We start from the raw sequence: 13,861 nt of genomic DNA, 5'->3' as shown, positions 1-13,861 counted from the left end.
CAAAATTGGTTAGTAGATTAAAAGTAGAAAGTGAGTAGACCATGACACTTTATTCATCACAAAGAAAACTATTTGGTCACTTAATCCTTGTACTGATGAATGGTTTATTACTCTATAATGCATTAATAAATGATTCATTAGTAAAGCCCTTTTTGTTACAGCATGTATCCTCAATGGGTATTTTCTTTTTGAGGTGTTGTGCTGTAGTCTAATATGTTGCTCTTCATTTCTAAAGCAGAATTTGGGGTCTACATTTTGAAAGCCCTCTGTTATACTTTTGTTTTGAGATGTTTGTGTTTTTCTATATAGATCTTGTAATCTCTGATTAATGGTGACTCAAGCCTGACTCCTCTAAAAGCCCCATTTACCAGATGATGACATTACTTCTACAGGGTGCTTCCTGGTTGTGTGTATTTGTCTATATTTACTGTTTCGCCTCTTTCTGTTTTCCCATTTGCATGCCTCACAGTACTCCATTCAGCATTAAATAGGGCGGCAGTTCCCCAGGAGGTGGAGCTTCTTACCACCAGGGTGTGCACATGTGTGTTGCATTCAATGAATGACATGAGACTTTTTACCTGCCTGCACTGCATTAGTAATGCAGAATGCTCTGACGAGGGTCTGTTTAGACCGGAAGCTCAAATAAAATGTCTATTTTATTTGTTACCAGGTCCCCAGATTTCACATTCAGACATGTCTATCTTTACATCACATGTACTCGTCGCGTAATTGTTCACGCGCCCTTCCTCCATTGGCGCAGGAGGATCATAAACCAGGACCCCGCTGCTGATTGGCCGGTTGGAGTCAGACGCTGTGAGCCGGGTAGCGTGAATGTGTTTTTTGGGGAGTTTGAACTGCAGTAACCTCCCGTGATCACCAACTGCAGTAACCTCCCGTGATCACCAACTGCAGTAACCTCTCGTGATCTCCTTCTGGGGTGACGCTAACATAATGTTGCCTCACCACACATCACACCACAGCAGAGTCACGAGTCAGGATGTTACTCCGCCTCTCTGGGACACTGTAGCCTCAGGAGTTTAATAATTCTGCAATGTGTTGAGTGTAACTTTGACATGGCCAACTACTATAAATCAGTACTTCATAATGCTGCCAAAGTACAGTGAAGTAGTTCCATTCCATGCTGCTTTATACTTCTACTTCTGCATGCTAAGTGGAAAATGTATCTGACAACTGCAGCTGCTTTGCAAAGTCACATTATTAATACAAAATATAACCAACAAGTACATTCTGAGTTATTATTATTATAGATTAAATAGTAGCTAGCATTAGCTCCACCTTTAGTAATATTAAAGTGATGCTTACACAGTTGCATCAATACGTATAATCCAATAATTGTATTAAAGTATAAAGGCTGCGACTAACAATTCATTTTATTATCGATTAAGATGTTAAAATGAATGGATTATCTGTTTACTCTATAAAACAAGTGAACATTCGCAGACTGTAAGACTGCAAAGCAAGATATTCAAGTTATGATTACACAAGAGGAAGTCCTCACTTTTGAGATGGTATCAGGCTTTTTCTGGGTTTTTTTGCTTCACGAGTGACTAAAACAATGAACTAACTGATGAATCGACGAATTGTTTCAGCATTGAGGAACTTTGCTCAACACGTACGACATGACATCCACAAACCAATCTCCTCGGCCTGTAAAAGGATGATGTAATGTATCTGGGCAGCACACTGGTCCTATACATTCCTCTCTGCTCTGTGTAAACCGTTGAACATATTTGGGTACTTTATCAGTCTGCAGGCAAGGGTCAAGAATTGCAGTATTAAATAGTTGGGGGTATATTTGACTTGCACACGTATGTCAGTGGCAAACTGGAACTGTTGAATTCTTCACCACAGATATCCTGCAACACCAACAGAAGAGCAGGCTTCTTCCTCAATACTGTGTAATGATGACGCCTGGATCCAGCCCTGTCAGCATTTTCTTCTTCACAGAATCAGGATTAAATGCTTGCTGCAGGTGGCTTGCTGTTGTTCGACTGTAATGGGCCTGCAGCCATTAGCCAAGCTAAGCACTAAGGTCCACATGTGCCAGAATCTGAATTTAAAAAAACACATTTAAGAGGAGCTTTACAGGAATAATCTATGTGTATGTGTGTGTGTGTGTGTGTGTAAACCAAAGCTTCTCTTGCAGAGCGGATTTATATCAGAGACACAATGAATAAAAACAGAACAAAAGAGGAGCAACAACTGTTAATTGTGTGTATTGAAAATATTGTTGAATTTTTATTTCAGAATAGAGTACAGTTGAGAGTTGACATTATCATTCAGACTGACAACCTTTTGATCCCGTCATTAGGAACATGTTGGTTCTGGGCAGCAGGAGTTGTTTGCATGGCTTGTGAAGTGCTCTGATGATGCTCTCACATCCCGGTGGGTTGGAACTAGTCGGCACATCAGGGCCCATATTTTTGCAGGTTATTAAATCTGTTGATTGAACATTTTGCAGCAGGCGTTTTTTCATTTGTATTCTTGGAATATAAACTTCGATCCTCTATTTTAATTTAAAGCACTTTATTTTTGTCGATCGATGTTGTCAATTTGCCTAAATTGAATGTGTTTTTTCAGAATATAAAAACAATGTTCCATCTGGTGCTTCAGCCTGTAAACATGGACCGTGGTCAGATTTGGCGCGAAGAAGATCAGGAATGGATGCAAGTCATAAGGCATTAGGTTATATCCTGACTCTTATAAAATAAGCTCAGATTTTTGATTTATTTCACTGTCAAATGTTGGAGTGGAAAAAACTGGTTGCTATTAGAGCAATCGTTCTTGAAAGTCAATAAGGGGGAAAAAAACTAAATAAATACATAAATAAGATAATAAAAGCATTCCGCACACCAGAATTGAAGATGAGCATTAACATTGATGCACCTGACATTTAGCAATGACGATCAGCTTTGCAGGACATCAAAGGGAAACCCGGCCCCGTCTCAGAAATCACCACGGCAACAGTTCTGATGATCCGAAAAAGCGATGCGGCTCCACAGTACGTTACAAAAATAGACACGGCTCTGCCATCATCAGAGTCACCGATAAAACACCTCACCACAAACACCTACGACAGTATATCATCATGCATGGGTGGCATGTTGTTTTTGCAACACCAGAACTGTCACGTGACTGGCTGCTACATCGACCAATGAGATCTCTGCTGCAGATGTTTCTGGACAAAAGACGGGACGTGTTGGATGAAAGAGGATGCAAAGCCACTGATGCCACAATGTTAAAAAAAAAACATCCACAATGATGCCGGCTGAAGAAGCAATATCGACTTAAGTGTGCTCTCGTGGACCAATAGGATGCTTGTAAATATGTCGACAATTGGCACGCTCTTGGCACTATGATATATTCACTAAAAACACAAGGACGTTGATTAAACATGGCATGGTTCTAAATTCAAATGTATCTTACTGGTAAAACTGAAGGGCAGTTTGTATTTAATGATGAATGCCTCACCTATATTGTCTGGGGAATACTCGATCCATTTACTACACAGACTAAACACAGTACGTTTGTTTTTTTTCTACATATTTGGGTACATACTGCAACACGTTCCCTCACTCTTCCATCACGTGCCATATTTCATTAAAGCACAACATCATTCAAACTCTCATCCCTTTTTTTTTTTCCGAGATCTTAAAGCGCTCAAAAAGTGAATTCTCCGCGTATGAGAACGGCAACAAACTGGCTGTAAACAAGCAACGACAACCGTCTCCTATAAGTAGCATATCTTATCAGATGAAACATTGTTACTCCATATTTTCACAGCTCCACTTCTTATCTATTTTGATTAACAATTAAGTAATACTTACATAAAATGATCGGCTACAATGACTGACCCTGCACGAAGGATGCGCACCAAAAGTGGCAAAAACAGCAGAGGATGAAGTTGACGTTTAAAATGTTTCTACTTCCGGTCTAAAGCATCTTTGCAAGACCATGGTCTGTCTGAACAGAAACCAAGGCAAAGAGCTTCGTTTTTTTTTTTTTTTTAGTTACAGCTACAAAATGTTGTCAAGGCCCTCATGAAGATGACCTTTATCTTCAGCGGATGAGAAATGTATAACTGTCAAAGGGCTGTGAAGCTTCTTCTTGTCGATAGTTCTTCCCTCGAAGCTGACCGCAATTCGCCGACCTTAGCCACTCCGGTGGCTTCCGTCTCCGGTGCGCTGTGATCGGGCCGCGACCAGCTCGTGGGACACTCTCTTGGGGTCCGTGGCCAGGCCCAAGAAGCACATGGCGTCGATGAAACAAGTGGTAATGTTCAACTTGCAGCCGAACTCACTTGTTGCATAGTCAAAGGGGAACGTGTGGTGATAGTTGTGAAATCCCTCACCTGTAAGTTACAAGGGAATCAGCGGTGAGCAAATCATCGAAACATTTCTACGCAAGAACCTGTGGAGCTAACATTAGCAGAGTACGTTAGGTAGACCCTTCTGTCTGCCGCTCTCTGAGATCGCTTTTTTGTTTTCCCTAAATTAGATTATATTTGTTCAGAAAGTGCAGTTCGGAATAAAAAGTCTTCAACATTCATATTAGTACATTACCAGTAAGGAGCCAGTCGGCTTAGCCTAAAACCACTGAAGCATACAATTTTTCTTTGTTTTTTAATTCTATTTTTGGTGAACAACGTTCAAGAACTGGGTGCCATCTTAGAACATCCAGGTCTTTTAAAATATCCATTGTTTCCGCACCAGTGACTCCTATTGGTTGTTCAAGGCGCTAGCATTCTTGTGGGTGGATCCAGTGGGAATAACTGTGATCTTCAGAATAAATAAAAATGTTTAAATCGGCCTTTAAATGAGTCGGCCATTTGTTTTGTGATATTGCACACCGTTTTACCGTTATCGGCTGCCGGACTGGTTTAGGTCGTAACTATTTGACATACATCGCACTGACTCTTGAACCCACTGTGCAGCCAAATGTAGGCAGCAGGTGCAACGCATAACTCTTAAAGTGATCCTGCGAAATTGAATGGTATTTTTCTAGAGGTGACACTTTCCTGACAGTCATGAGTCTAACAATTCCTGTTTCAATGATGTATTTGCGTTTCATACCTATAGCGCTGAATGTGACAAACTTGTTCTCCCTGGGGTTGATGCCCTCGTCATAGGGCCTGTTCCCCCACATGTGAGCCGCGCTGTTGACCAGCCAGGTGGCGTTCAGCACCAAGGTGTACCTCAACAGAGCTGGGACGAAGTACGCCACCCACAGAGACTCCCCCCAAAAGTACCAGGGCACGGACATGGGGACGAAGAAGCACATGAGCAGCACAGACGGCTTGTAATACCTGTCGGAGAGACAGAGTGGGTGGAGAGCAGAATGAATGGAGCTGTTTACTCAGTAAGGCATAAACACACAAATCTCAGACGTTGGATTTTTTTCCCGCGCCATCTTTCTTCAACGTGACAGTTTTCCTTAAAGTCGACCGTGTGAACCGATCTCAACATGCACGACAGACATGTTAGTAATTGTCACCTTGTTAAACCAGAAGGACCACAGACACAAGTCTGCAGCAGCGGTGGGTTAACAAGTTCAATCGGTCTTTCTTTGCTCTATATTTGTATTTGACACACCAGAGACTAAAATAACGAAATACACTTATGATTGTATACTGTCCACGCTACACACTACCTCCTCCCATAGGTGTAAAATCAATCATTGCCTGAAGCCACTTACTTCCTTTGAAACATTACAACTTTGTCAGACTTCAGGTCACTGAGTTCCAGCTTTTTTCCCTTCTCAATGACGTCGGGGTGTTTGCGCAGCATCAGCCAGCCAATGTGAGCGAAGAAGAAGCCCCGGACGGCGTTGTGGGGGTCAGCATCTGTCTCCGAATACTTGTGGTGAACCCTGTGGTCTCGAGCCCACTCAAAGATATCATTCTGTGGGTTCAGGTAAACACAGAGATTACATACACTGCAGACACAACGTGGTCGTTACACGGTAATGAAAACTGCTGTTATTACAGAGGTGAGTGTGTGTACCTGAAATGACATGGAGTTGGCTAAACCAAGAAAGATCTTTAGAGGTAATGTGGCCTTGTAGGATCTGTGGCTCCACAGGCGATGAGCTCCGGCAGTAACTCCTAAAGCACTTATGAAAAAGCAAAGTAAGGCTGTGGGGACAAAGACAGAAAGTAATTAGTACTGCTAGCAATTAAAATACTGCACATTTGCAATATCTAAGCATCAGGTGTTTTCTGTACACTTGTACTGTCAGTGTTAGGTCTGCGAATAATCCTGCAACAAGTGATCTCTTGCAAGTGAGTCATCCATGTTACATTATTATATATGTGTAACTAAAGGGCAGATCGCCCCACTAAACAGTAAAATAGTCATTCAAAAAGCTGAAATTATTACTATTGCAATTGTTTCACCTCATTTTAGCTTACAAGGCCTTTCCTTTTTGTCAAAGGGAACATATTTTGGGAATTTGTTCCAAGATGATCTCCCCAACACAATCAAATGAATCACACCAGCATTCCTGCACGGTACGTGTAGCTGAAGATCATTCAAATGTGCCTCTGACTGAACTGGTTTGTACTAGTCTATTTATCTCAGGAGAGTTTAAATAAACATGGAAAGTTACATGAAGCTGTGACAGTCACTTGGTAATGTAACTGCGTCATGTCGGATGCTGACTGAATGGATACAAGCGTTTCATGCTTGCATAAGGGCAGCCTCTGTGGTTTTAACATTCATAGAAAATACATATTCCAATGAATTCTAAGGACATTTTTTTGTCAAGTAATACAGCAGAATGCAGCTTATGTAATCACTCTTTGTCCTATTGTTACTTAATTATAAAATAACAAACATGATAGTTGGTCTCTGTTGTTAATAAGAAGTATACGTTCATCTCATGAGAAGCGCCCGCTGTGTGGTTCGCAGTTTTAAAAGACTTGCTGTGACATGAAAGCTCGGGTGATATTTGGCCTGATCTATAATCCCACTACATGCAGAATACTGGGAGGAGCGTGCACAACATCCGCGCACCCACCTTTCGGTGGTGACATAACAGCTGTGATTTCGTTATAAATCACTGTATTCCGGGCCAAAAATAAACACCCACCCCTTTGCAAAAAAAATACTGTAACAGGTAGGAATTTACTTACACCAAAGTAAGGTCAAAGGGGATGCTGAAGGGATGACGGACACGCCGTAAGCGGCACCTATATGCAACAGAGTCATCAAAACGACGTTTGTCCACACGATGGTCGAGGGAGGTTTGGGCCCGTCTTTTTCTCTGTATGAGTGGTCAAACACGTCTTCTCTGGTGGCTTCTGGAAGAACATTTCCGTTGCTCGACTTGTGCTGCTTTTTCACCAACGCCTCCGTCATCGTGGCTGCGGTTTGGGTGCTTGATGCTCTGGGCGGTAAAGAAAAAATGAATAAAAATAAGAACAGCGACAAGATAAATCGGTAATATCCGTGTTTCAGTGATAAAAGCGGAATAAAGCCCGCTGCGCTGCAGAGGAAGAGGATGTAATGTATCGATGATGCTGACTTCTACGATGTTCCCATCGTACGGCTTCGACATTTGCTGCGTTGCGTAACGCTCACATTACACCTGTAGAGTAACTTAACGAAGATAAAAAAAACTCACCGAAGAGAAGCAGACGAGTAGGAAAGAGATTCCGGCTGTTGAAGGGAGAGGAATAGGTGTGGAAAGTACTGCAACCGGTGAAAGAGAGAGTGGTCGCTGGCTTCGCAGCAAACGCATCAGTAGAAGCAGTGCGAGGTGCGATCGACCAATCAGCGCACGGATGCCGCCTCAACCTCGGACTCTGATTGGCTGCCTGGTTATCTGCTGTTCACCTTTTATTCATTCTTCTGCCAGATATACATGTACCGTCTCTGGTGATCCGCAGCTACTGTCTAGACATATAGAGTGAGATTGGTCTCTAAATGGTCACAAATATGCCTTACATTACATAATGTAATACTATATGATTTAATTTGATTTGATTTAATTAATCAGAATCAGAATCAGATTTATTTGCCATGTATGCGTACGCACTACGCATACAAGGAATTTGACTCCGGGTTTTCACTTTGCTCTCAACCTACGCACATACACAAGTTTACAAATAAACAAGAACAATATAAAAAATAAAATAAGGACAACAAAAAAAGTATAACAGATGTTAGTATAAACATTTAACGACTATGTACAATATAAATATATATCCAAAAGTATATATATATATATATATATATATATATATATGAACATAAACTTATTTATTTCCCTGTTTTAGCAATCACGCTTTCAATCAATACTCCTAACACTGCTGCAAATAATATTACGTTACTTTTCATGCACCTCATCAATATCGTTCTATAACAGCAATCAAAATAAGAGGCATATAATAAATTGAGAAATTATGGTAAAAATAAAGATTAGTAAAAGTGATGAAATAATGGTGATGATACAGTAATTATACAATAACAAAAATATTAATTTAATAGCATAATTGTTAATCAATGGTTTCACATATAAAACACAGGACAACTGTCACCACTGTTCATTGCAACCAGTTTAGATTGTATCCCTCAAAACTATAATCTCATCATATACAGTGTATGCCCTGAGTGTTCACTGCACCATTTACTGATAACATGTACTTTTGTATTAGTTAACAATCCATATAGGAGGTTATATTACATGAATGTACTGTTCAACCTACGTATCTCTCACATATGCCAAGTACCGACAGGGTTTTAATCTTCAGACATCACTTTAGAAAAACGTCATTCTCACTTTGAAATTATTCAAGTTTTCACCAATCGACCAGATGGCCACGTTTTCCACTAGCACCTAAACGCAGCATGCATTTGTGGATGTGTGTGGAGCTGCAGACCGTGAAAATAGTCTCCACCATATGACTCATGGTCTCCACGCGTAAATGTAACCTGATCTTATAAAACGGATCCGTGCGTATCAGGCGATCCATGCGCACACATTTAATAATCTGTAAATAAATACAAAATAATACAACAATTATGTGCAGACATTTGTATGCACAGGAAACTCTCCGAATGCTAATATTATCAGACCTTAGTAAAAAAAATAATGTGCACATAAATATTAATATTCATTGAGGTTGTGATGTGTGCATTTACTGTTGTACATGTGTGTACATCACGGTTCAAACAGGTTGGTATTTGTTGGAACTTGCACATTTGGGAATACGCACTAATCGTTGTCCCAATTTTTAAATCTTATTTCTCATTTGTAGATCACGTAATGCACATTTGTGACTATTTTGAGATTAATTTCACTCCATTATGAACTGAGGAGACAGTTGCAAATGTTGTACAGGATTCTAATTCAAAAAAGGGTTGACACACATACACAAGTTTTCACAGTTAAAGACAGACGTTATGTCTCCATCTAGTGGGGTAAAGAGCCAGAGAGTCGACTCTCTCATATCATGCAAACCTCTCTTTATACATCAGTGGTGCAGACGTAACGTATATGAACGTCAGCTTTCAGCAAAAAACAACACAAAAATAAAGACGAAAACTGACGGGCGTTCTATTTGCAGCATCTGCCTGACGTCATCAGCAGGCGCCCGTATTTACCTCTGGTCCAGTCCGCTCAGCCCGCTGCAATGGAGGTAAACAGGGACGAAGCCGAGCGCTGCATCGACATTGCAACCGCGGCGTTGACCAACGACCAGCCGGAGAAGGCGCAGAGGTTCCTGGGCAAGGCGCAGAGGCTCTTCCCGACAGAGAAAGCGAAGGGTGAGTGTTAAGATGGCCGAGCCTGTAGGAAAGGGGGCGCTTCAGCCGGGGAGGTCTGCAGCATCATCACCTGCAGCATCACCTGCATCCTGGATGAGCTCTGCAGCGCATGTAGCCGGGGCCTTTTGGGAGCTAACGAGCTAGCTGCCATAATGTTGTAATTTCATGACAAATCAGCATCCTGCTGTAGCTATTGTGCATGCATTATTCTGTGCACCTGCTCAACATGAAACAGATGTTCTTTGGGTGAAACGCTGTCCTCGATGTGCTGTCAGTTGCTTTTCCATTAGATGGCTAAGCCTAGAAAGTCTGTTGACTACAGGGCAAGAGTGGCAGAGCAGCACAAAGACCCCTAGATCCCAGGGAACCAGTTTATGTGTCATTTAATTTACAATAATAATATCTCTTTAACCAACCCTCCCATCTCCGGGCCAAGAGGACCAATAATACACATTTACAATAAAAATACATTTAATTTATTTAACCGTTATTCATCCAGGATAATCCCATTTAGATTTAGAATCTCTTTTACAAGGGGGCCCCTGTTGAATGCATGTCTGAATATCTTTTTATGTTCACAACACTGTTATTGTGTCCCTTCTAGTACTACTGGAGCTAATAGCAAAGAATGGATTTACACCTCGACAAGGCGGCCACTCGGACTTCAGTGGGGCCTCAGGGCCTCGACAGCGGCAGAGCAACAGCGAGGATACCAGACCTGAAGAAAAGTCTTCAGACACCTCAAAATCCTACTCGGCAGACCAGCTAGACGCTGTGAGGAGGTAAGGCTGACGATCATGTCAAGACTCGTATGACGTATTTTTAGCCTTGATACGACAGCTGACACTGAGAACCCCGTGTTCTCTACACAGGATAAAACAATGTAGAGACTTCTATGAAATCCTCGGGGTCCAGGCAGACGCCTCTGAGGATGAACTCAAAAGATCGTATAGAAAACTTGCTTTGAAGTTCCATCCAGACAAGAATCACGCTCCTGGTGCTACAGAGGCGTTTAAAGGTGACCAGCACGAGCTTTCATTCATCACTGACGTTAGTGCAGAAAGCCTGAATAGAGGCTGTAATTATGGCTACAGAAGGTGCCCTTATTAATGATGATAAAAACATAATTTGACTTCATTTTAATTGATTAATTTAAATGTTTCGCTCCCAACAGCTATCGGGAATGCGTATTCTCTTCTGAGTAATGCCAACAAAAGACAACAGTATGATCAATGTGGCGACGAGAAGAGGCATCCGTCAAGTCACAGCCCAGACAACGGAAACTTTGAGCCAGATATTTCACCTGAAGACCTCTTTAACATGTTCTTTGGTGGAGGTTACCCATCAAGTAAGTGACGCTGCTTTGTGTTTTCATGCCAAAGCTTGTGAGACACAGTGTTTTCATTGTCATACTCGTTGTGATCTGTCTATTAAGTGCTACATGTGCTACATTGATCTAGGTAATGCTAATGTGTACACTAATGGGCGGATGCGTTACCAAAGGCGAGAGGGAAGAGAGCGACAGCGGGAAGTGAGTTTGATGTTGTTATTAGAGCTCCTGCAAACTGAAGATGTGCAAATAATGTAAAGTTCTTCTTAAACAGCAGGGGGCGACGTTGGGTTATTTGTCATTTTTCCTTTGAGGTGAAATTCAGTAATATTCAAGTGTCTTTCAGAGATTTTTCTTAAAACAAAGTGATTGATTCAGCTGTGGGGCTTTGACACTGAACCGTTTTCTTTGCAGGGAGGCCTTGCTCTCTTCGTGCAGGTCATGCCCATCATCATCCTTGTCATTGTGTCGGCCCTCAGTCAGATCATGGTCAACAGCCCCCCGTACAGCCTCAGCTTCAGGCCGTGAGTGTGATCCCGTGTTCCGAACACCTGCCCAAGAAGAATGTTAAATAACAACACTAATATAATATAACATAATTGTTATATTTGTTTGCTATTTTTGTAAGAGCGAGAATGTCACTGATTTATAGCTTAACCAAATGTTTACTTTCATAGTACTTTCAGTTACATTGCTTCCTGAGACAGATCCATTGTAATGACTTTCTTGTTTGATTTAGAAAAGAACATCTTGATGCTGCCTCAATTAATTCCAAATAATCACAGAACTCTTCTGTGTTTGCAAGGATTGCTGGCTCCATTTGTCTGGCCTCCCTCCATTTTGCTTGCCTTTGTGTTTCGGATACACTTTCTGCGAGCCGTTGTCAGCCATGACTCATGTTAACAGAGACAGACGGGTACCAGATCTGTCATCTGTCATTAGTCATTGGATCTCTCTCCCACACTTTCGTCCTATCGTCACGCAGGTCAGCAGGTTACACACAGAGGAGGCTGACTGAGAACCTGAAGGTGCCATATTATGTGGGGGAGCAGTTCTCCAGAGAGTTCACTGGACTGAATTTGAGGAACTTGGAGCGGACGGTGGAGGACGATTATGTTTCCAACCTTCGCAACAATTGCTGGAAGGAGAAGCAACAGAGTATGTTTGCCAAGAACACAAATTGGGCTTATTTATTTATCCAACCATGAATATTAATTGTTGTTTCTGCCAGTTCTGGGAAAAACATTGTCTGATTTTTATTTCCCCTCATATACCTCTCATTAATTGTTTCTACTTCCTGCAGAGGAGGGCATGCTTTACAGAGCCCGCTATTTTGGAGACAACGATCTGTACCAAAGAGCACAGAGGGCTCGCACACCGAGCTGCGCCAAGCTGTCCGAGATCACAGCGTCATTACACGGTTAATGCTGCTTTCATAAGTAAAAGCAAGTTCTCTACATGTTTCTTATTTCTGAACATATTTTATTATCAATAGCTGCATGTTTGTTTTTCATTTCACAAAGTGAAAATGTTTTCATGATTTTTTTTTTTTTTTCCTTCTTTCCAGAGTCAACACAAAGAAAATATTGGCTGTAAAAGATTATTGGCTGTAAAAGATTATTGGCTGTAAATAGATGCTTTAACAATCTGGAGACTGAAGATGACTCAGCAAGCAACACAAACAAACCAGCACCGAATGCATCAAATTGACCACACAAACTGGAATGTGAAATTAAAATATAATGTTATCATAATGTTTTGAAATAGGGGAAAAACACTTAAAATAGCTTGTCCTCTTGACAAGATAGGGGTTTGGAAAAACTCCAAAAAGTTTTTGAATGGGAGCCAGCAGTGGTCACTTTATGGTTTTGCAAGAATACAGTTTGGAACAGGAAAATAGTGAGGTTAGATATAGTCGTACAGATGTTATTTATGTAGCAGTTTATAAGATACCACACTGAGCGCTTCCTCTTTTCTTTTACACAGTCAAATCAGCGAGGGAGAGGAGTCGGAGGAGTCGGGTTTGCTGATTTGACTTCAAATGCACATTCTGAAACTATGCAGGAATAATGTGAAAACTCTGATGAACATACACTCATGTCTAGGGTTTATCAGACAATGAACACCTGAAATTTGTCTTTGTCTATGTGTGTGTGTGTGTGTGTGAGTGAAATAACAATTATGAAATGTCCCTTTGCCTCTTTTAATTGTGTTCAGGATAGAATAATATGCTGTGACCTGATGGCACTTCACAATAAAAGCCAAGAAGATTGAGAGATGTGCCTCCCCACCAAGTGGGACTTTAACAGGTTCTAGTTTTTGAACGCAATGTCTCTGATGAACATCTGTTGGAAAAAGCAATTTTTGTCACACCTATGTTTATAGAATGCTATTCATGTTCTGTATTATTTATTTAGAAAATGATTATCAAAACAGCTCTTGCTCACCTTTTCCACCATGTTTTTACTCCCAGATGAAAATAAATATGGATGCTTAAAACGTGTTGGACGTGACTCATTGCTCAGAGCAGGACGAGCACAGAACGTGGAGACAAAAGCTCAGTCAGCACATCCCGCACGTAAAGTCTGCCAGTGAGCTGGCTGAGGCTGGGAACAGGGAACATGGCTTTGTGCACGTTCACATTTTGGGGGGGACATGCAGCAACATGCGCCTGGTAGGAACTAACAGTGTCACATTCTCTCACTGCAAATGTACTCAGCTGTTTTTAGCAGAAGTTGCACCT

General features: G+C 41.4%; 2 protein-coding genes across 3 annotated transcripts; one reads left to right on the top strand and one right to left on the bottom strand.

Moving 5' to 3' along the window:
• Positions 1-2,230: 2,230 nt before the first annotated feature.
• Positions 2,231-8,102, bottom strand: scd (stearoyl-CoA desaturase (delta-9-desaturase)). The gene is made up of 6 exons (XM_076093889.1): positions 7,645-8,102; positions 7,154-7,407; positions 6,024-6,154; positions 5,716-5,921; positions 5,094-5,326; positions 2,231-4,372 (listed from the first exon to the last, which is right to left on the bottom strand). Exons 2-6 carry the CDS (start codon positions 7,377-7,379, stop codon positions 4,173-4,175), a joined length of 996 nt encoding a protein of 331 aa, XP_075950004.1. The 5' UTR covers positions 7,380-7,407; positions 7,645-8,102; the 3' UTR covers positions 2,231-4,172.
• A 1,549-nt stretch (positions 8,103-9,651) lies between these two features.
• On the top strand, positions 9,652-13,615 carry dnajb12b (DnaJ heat shock protein family (Hsp40) member B12b). 2 transcript variants are annotated; one of them, XM_076092852.1, is made up of 9 exons: positions 9,652-9,788; positions 10,393-10,570; positions 10,661-10,806; positions 10,963-11,136; positions 11,249-11,319; positions 11,533-11,642; positions 12,104-12,276; positions 12,422-12,538; positions 12,686-13,615. In XM_076092852.1, the coding sequence occupies exons 1-9, from the start codon at positions 9,656-9,658 to the stop codon at positions 12,712-12,714; spliced, it is 1,131 nt and encodes a 376-aa protein (XP_075948967.1). In that variant the 5' UTR covers positions 9,652-9,655; the 3' UTR covers positions 12,715-13,615. The 2 variants fall into 2 exon arrangements, with proteins under 2 accessions (XP_075948967.1, XP_075948968.1); XM_076092853.1 differs by having other exon boundaries at positions 12,422-12,563.
• The last annotated feature ends 246 nt before the right edge of the window (positions 13,616-13,861 follow it).

Source organism: Anarhichas minor, unplaced genomic scaffold (assembly GCF_050575085.1).
Source record: "Anarhichas minor isolate MPS153535 unplaced genomic scaffold, ASM5057508v1 ptg000017l, whole genome shotgun sequence".
Classification (NCBI taxonomy): domain Eukaryota; kingdom Metazoa; phylum Chordata; class Actinopteri; order Perciformes; family Anarhichadidae; genus Anarhichas; species Anarhichas minor.
This window is presented reverse-complemented; position numbering and strand designations above follow the sequence as displayed.

What these genes read in the sequence shown, in the direction of transcription:
- scd (XM_076093889.1), bottom strand. Translation starts at nt 7,379, where the DNA reads ATGACGGAGGCGTTGGTGAAAAAGCAGCACAAGTCGAGCAACGGAAAT. An exon ending in CCCTTTGACCTTACTTTGGT is followed by an intron (nt 6,155 to 7,153) that starts GTAAGTAAATTC and finishes TTGTCCCCACAG; the next exon opens with CCTTACTTTGCTTTTTCATA. An exon ending in GTTGTAATGTTTCAAAGGAA is followed by an intron (nt 5,327 to 5,715) that starts GTAAGTGGCTTC and finishes TCTCTCCGACAG; the next exon opens with GTATTACAAGCCGTCTGTGC.
- dnajb12b (XM_076092852.1), top strand. Translation starts at nt 9,656, where the DNA reads ATGGAGGTAAACAGGGACGAAGCCGAGCGCTGCATCGACATTGCAACC. An exon ending in TGCTACAGAGGCGTTTAAAG is followed by an intron (nt 10,807 to 10,962) that starts GTGACCAGCACG and finishes CGCTCCCAACAG; the next exon opens with CTATCGGGAATGCGTATTCT. An exon ending in CTGGAAGGAGAAGCAACAGA is followed by an intron (nt 12,277 to 12,421) that starts GTATGTTTGCCA and finishes TACTTCCTGCAG; the next exon opens with AGGAGGGCATGCTTTACAGA.